Source organism: Nicotiana tomentosiformis, chromosome 10 (genome assembly GCF_000390325.3).
Source record: "Nicotiana tomentosiformis chromosome 10, ASM39032v3, whole genome shotgun sequence".
Lineage (NCBI taxonomy): Eukaryota > Viridiplantae > Streptophyta > Magnoliopsida > Solanales > Solanaceae > Nicotiana > Nicotiana tomentosiformis.
The window spans coordinates 57,703,102-57,708,621 of record NC_090821.1 but is presented as its reverse complement, the minus strand read 5'-3'; the positions used below and the strand labels follow the sequence as shown (position 1 = coordinate 57,708,621).

Below are 5,520 nucleotides of genomic sequence, written 5' to 3'. Positions count from 1 at the left end.
CCTTAATAGGTTTATCCGCTACGATTTGAATTAATTGAGTTATTTCCTTAGAAGGCCTATTCGACGCAATATGAAGTAATTGAGCTATTTCATTAGTAGGTTTATCCAACGCGATTTCAATTAATTATATTATTTCTTTAATAAGTTTATCCGATGCAATCTGGACTAATCGAGCCAATAATTCCAAATACAAAATACTTAAGATTACGTAATAAAAAAAAATAAAAAATAAAAATAATGACTTCTCCATTGTTAACGAAATTTGACCCTTACCACTCACCTAAGAAACGTGTCAAATGTTAAGTGAAAATAAACAAAAAAAAGCCCCACCAAAACCATCCAAAATCTTTAACCGACAAAAAACATTATGAAATATCTATGTCCCATTTGTCATTTCTACGTACAAAACAAATTTATTTCATCTCTTTATTTGCACTTTGATCATATCTTTCACTCTCATGACTTCTCTAAAACTCTCTCATTTCTCTCTTTCTCCTCAATCTTCGCCAACATGTTAGGTCTCCAAAAAAATAGTAAAAACAAGGCATGTTTTAGCAAATGCTTAGGATTTTTCTCCTCAAATTTCGTTCTTCTTTAGTGGTCTCTCCACTTTCTCCTATGAATTCAAGATTACTATACTACTAGTCTACTACTATTAGCTTGTGTTCCTTTTTTCCTTTACTTGTACATGGAAAAGTCATGAGTACCAATAAACATTTTATGCTCAAAAGCCACTTTAATAAAATGTTTTTGAGTGAATTTATATACACAACGATGGCTTGGTGTCTCGGTTCTCTATGGGATTTCTTTTGTAGCTTTATGTTCAAGATTTTCTTTTTCTTGGAGAAATACATTGACAGGTATGAATAAAAAATATATCTTCTTTTTTTTTTTTGTTGTTGTTATATTTGCTTAAAGTTTTTGTCACTTTTGGTTTTGTAGCAGGATGGTGGAGGGTGATTATAAGAAGAATGATTCAAATTTTAGTGTCATTCAATTGGAATGCAAAAGTGAAAAAAAATTAGAATTTGATGAGAAGGGTGTTGAAACAGAGAGCTCTGTTTTTGTTCAGAGTAAGTTTCAATACATATATGGACAAGATGCTTTTGGATTTATAGAAAAGCCAGAAGTTAAAAGCTTTACTATTCAAGAAATGTTTGTGAATTCAAATGAAGGAGAAGAAGTTTTAATGGCTGAAGAAGAAAGTAAAGAGATTGATGAGAGTTCTGATCATTCACCAATTCCTAAGGAAAAATTGTTCTATTTCTCTTTTTTCAAGAATGGAATTGATGAAAAAGCAAAAGCTGAGGTTTTTGATGAAGAAGAAGCTAATGATCAAGAAATAGCAGAAGACCATGTTTGTGAAGAGAATTTGAAGCAAAATGATGAAGTGTTTAGTGATAAGGAATCAGAGAATTTGGAAGATATATGTTATGAAATTCAATTGCTTCCTGAGAATAAATCTTTCGGTCGAAATTCGGTTCAAGGGTCTGATACTATTGTAGCTGAGGATTTCACTATAAATGATAAATCATCTTCTGATGTACATCTCAATGGATTCTTGAATTCTGATCATTTTATGGAAAATGATGAAATGGGGTTTATAGAATTGGAAACCTCTTTACATAATTTTAGTGCTATTGATACAAATGAGTTTGTTTCTGAAAAAATTGACAGAGTTGAAGAAACTGATGTGAATTGTGAGGAAGTAAAGTTAATGGATGATTTGCAAGAATTTCAAGATCAAAATTCGAGTCGAAAATCATGGGATACAGATTCAGACGAAGGTGAAGATGAATGTGATATCTTATTGGAACACCAGAATTTAGTCAGGCAAATGAAAATGGAAATGAAAAATTCAAGAATCACGGGGCTTCCTACTATATCAGAAGATTGTGAATCTCCTAAAGTAGTAGAAGATTTGAAGCCACTGAAAATTGATGAAAAGATTGAGTATAAAGATTGTATTGAAGAAATTCAGAAGTTTTACAAAAGCTATGCTGAAAAAATGAGAAAATTGGATATCTTGAATTACCAGACACTAAATGCTATCAGTAAGTCTCAAACTTTTACCTCTTTTAGCTGTTTGGTGAAAAAAAAAATTAACTTTCATCATTAATTTTTATTCCTTCACAGTTCACTTTTACTTTTCCGAGTAAAAATATATTTTTATTTTTACTTGTCCATTTAGCTAAGCAAAAAAAAAAAAAATCTTTTTTTCCTGTTGTACCCTTATCATTAACTCGTCATACCTCAAATCATTTTTCAGGATTTTTTGAAATGTTATTATTTTTTTTGTAAAGGGAGTGCAAAGTAAAAAGTGGACAACTAAAAATAAATAGAAGAGGAAATCTTTGTTTGGCGTAGAACAATGAGATGTTTGTTTCCTGTCCATTTCAGTATTAAATAATAGATGAAGTCAGCATTTATTTGAATCCAGTAATTCCATAGTAATGTCATTTTCAGTACTCTCTAGAATTAAATTCATCAATCAACGTGCTAAACCACCAAATTTATGCTTTGAAGCTTGAACTTGTTCCATTTTGTTACTCAGCCACTTAACTTTGACTCTAAAAGTTAGCTCGTGAGGTGAAGAGTTGTCAAACGCTTATAAACTGTTTAGGTCTCTCTTCTCCTATGTGAGAGAGCGTCACACCCTCACCTGGCACGGGCTTGGGACGTGACGAGCTGGCTTTGGTATTACTTTGTCACGAATTCTGCTTGTGAGGTAAAGGGTTGCGGACCGCCCTCTATTGTCCTATGTGAAATAGTATCAAATTAAGCTTATTGTCCTGTCTTATAATTTGCAAGATTTTTGACCATTAGATTTTTGAAAAGACCAGTGTGACATAATGTCCACTTCTGAAAGTATCCACTATCAATGCTTAAAGGGGCACTTTTGCTGTCCCTTTTTCAATTATGTCATGCAATTTATAATTTTGAAGTTATAATCAGTGGCTTTTAATGTCATTCAACCGACTTTTAGGTCCTTCCACTTAGTTATAATTTCTTGGTCTAATCAAATTGCTATTTACGGAGAATAGGTCAACCCCACAACCAATTTAGAGTAGTCATTACGGACTTGTATGGTAGAAAAAATAAGACAAACATAAAAATTGTCAAAACACTTGCTCAATTAAAAGATGAAATAATTAATAAAAAATTTGTTGACCTAGAATTAGTAGAAGAGCCTTGGAGCAACGGAAAAATTATTTACATGCGACGTATAGCTCTCAGTTTCGAGTTCTGGAATTAGTCATCATTCCATATTTGGTATTCTCCCATCTGAACTGCAGCTACTATCCCACTATATGAATCAACCGGATAAGGATCCGGAATGGGTGGAATTCGTACGACAGCGCGATTTGACTCGAATCCTGGACCTGATCTTGAATCCTACACCTTTGATGCTTGTATCCGAGTATACTGCCTACATCACACTCCTTCGCGTGTGACCCTTCTCCTGACGTGCATGAACGCATAATGTTTTGTACATCAGGCTGCCTTTCGTTAACCAAGACTTAGCTTCTTGAAATGTTCTTTCGAGTCCTAGACTGATGATTATAATGTTTTATACTCTTTAATATAGGTTTCCTTCAGCTTAAGGATTCAGAAGTGTATATGTCAAGCAAAAAGTCATCAATTTCAATAACAAAAGCCTTCACTTTGCCAAGCTTCTTGGCAAACAAACAAAGGAAGATCTTTGCTGATCCTGCACAAAAATCCATTAGTGAAATGAACAGAGACTTGGAAATAGTGTATGTTGGACAAGTTTGCCTTTCTTGGGAAATTGTTTGTTGGCAATATGGGAAAACAAAGGAATTGCTAGAACATGATCCTCAACAGTATCACACATACAATCAAGTAGCTGGAGAATATCAGCAATTTCAAGTGCTTTTGCAAAGATTTGTGGAGGATGAGCCATTTCAAGGACCTCGAGTCCAAAATTATGTTAGGAAGAGGTGCATGCTCCGTAGCTTTCTTCAAGTCCCGAGCATTAGAGGTACAATTTTTTTCACTGAGTTGTAATCAAAATAGCTCGATTCATAAGTAATGAGGGGTGTACTTTGACCGTCTAGCAGATGATCGTTCAAAGGAAAAGCAGGGCGGACATGATGGGGAAAAAGACGTTATCTCCATAGTTAAGTTGGCAGAAATTATTAAGGAAACAATGCAGGTTTTCTGGGAGTTTCTTCGTGCTGATAAACGTGAAGCTAGTTTGGCCTTAAAGGGTGTTCAAGGAACTCAAATGGACACTGCAGAAACCGAGCTTTTTATGAATATCAGATCAGATCTTCAAAAGGTTTGTCATCTTTATTCATAGAAGTCTTTCTTTTAGTTTCTAAACTCTATTTTGCATAACTTGATTCTATATGCAGAAGGAGAGGAAGCTCAAAGATGTACAAAGAAGTGGCAATTGCATAGTGAAAAAGTTCCAAAAACATCAAGAAGTTCGATTAAGCCATCCGTTATTCACGTCGCTGGTGGAACTAAAACTGGTATCAAGAGTACTAAGTTTACCAAGATTAAGGAGAGATTACTTAGTCTGGTGCCAGAAGAAACTAAGTAATATCAATGTTGTTGGCAGGAAAGTTAGTATTGAGCCATCTTTTTCCCTTTTCCCATGCTAGCAACTATGACCATATGTTTACTTTTCATATGTAAATGAAGGTCTTCTAGGAATATACCTTGTACCCTTGCTTCCCCTTTAAAGAAAAGTGCCTAGAGGAGGAGATAATTTGGCCTGATTTTGTAAGGTCAAATTCAGAATAAGGATCATCGGTTTCTCATAACTTTTGAATATTAGAATAGCTTTATGAGAATGTATTGTGGCAGAATCGTTATTTTTGTTGCCAGGACATATGTTCTTTAACATATAGATAATATAAAGACTGGAAATCCTTCCAACCACCTAATTTTACTTTTTCTCAAGCAAATTTAAGTATAGCTTCAAAATACTTTGACAATATGAATTACATAAAAGTCCTCCTGAAAAAACAGTAGAAATTCAAATTCTTCTGATTTTGTTTCACCAAAATCATCACTCCTCTATTTGACTAATATACTCCCTATTGATCTCTCCCATACCTTCATATCAAAGCTTGAATGATTGACTTTCAGATTAAAATAATATAGCGCATAATGGCAGTTCTTCTTTCCATTTCTTCTTTTATGATCTTATCTACTTGAAATGCTTTATCTGTAAGTGCGGCTTGGCGAGATACTAGGACAACTTATTGTCGCCTGCCATGCCATGGTTTAAGCTTTAGGCTCCATAGACGGAACTCTGTTTAGGTATTAGGGATGGAAGGACACCACTCAGCACCTAAGGTGCGATTCAATGCTTAACAAAAACTGCCAAAAGAGGGGGGAAAAAAGGGATATACGGAAAATATTTTGCATAGAGTAATTAAGCCACAAATTACTGTATTGTTACACATTTTATGGACTCCATATGAACTGGTGTCATTCCTACATATGATTGTGATCGGGAAGAGCACAAAAGGGTGTTTGTATGTC

The 5,520-nt window shown here is 34.2% G+C and overlaps 1 protein-coding gene across 2 annotated transcripts; it reads left to right on the top strand.

Moving 5' to 3' along the window:
- Nucleotides 1–420: 420 nt before the first annotated feature.
- LOC104097263 (uncharacterized) lies at nucleotides 421–4,911 on the top strand. 2 transcript variants are annotated; one of them, XM_009603812.4, is made up of 5 exons: nucleotides 421–860; nucleotides 946–2,054; nucleotides 3,590–4,003; nucleotides 4,083–4,303; nucleotides 4,380–4,911. In XM_009603812.4, exons 1-5 carry the CDS (start codon nucleotides 700–702, stop codon nucleotides 4,629–4,631), a joined length of 2,157 nt encoding a protein of 718 aa, XP_009602107.1. In that variant the 5' UTR covers nucleotides 421–699; the 3' UTR covers nucleotides 4,632–4,911. The 2 variants fall into 2 exon arrangements, with proteins under 2 accessions (XP_009602107.1, XP_009602106.1); XM_009603811.4 differs by having other exon boundaries at nucleotides 943–2,054.
- The last annotated feature ends 609 nt before the right edge of the window (nucleotides 4,912–5,520 follow it).

Bases quoted from the DNA above. Each gene is read 5' to 3' on its own strand.
- LOC104097263 (XM_009603811.4), top strand. From the start codon at position 700: ATGAGTACCAATAAACATTTTATGCTCAAAAGCCACTTTAATAAAATG. The intron at 2,055-3,589 runs GTAAGTCTCAAA...TCTTTAATATAG, and splicing joins CCAGACACTAAATGCTATCA to GTTTCCTTCAGCTTAAGGAT. The intron at 4,004-4,082 runs GTACAATTTTTT...ACCGTCTAGCAG, and splicing joins TCAAGTCCCGAGCATTAGAG to ATGATCGTTCAAAGGAAAAG.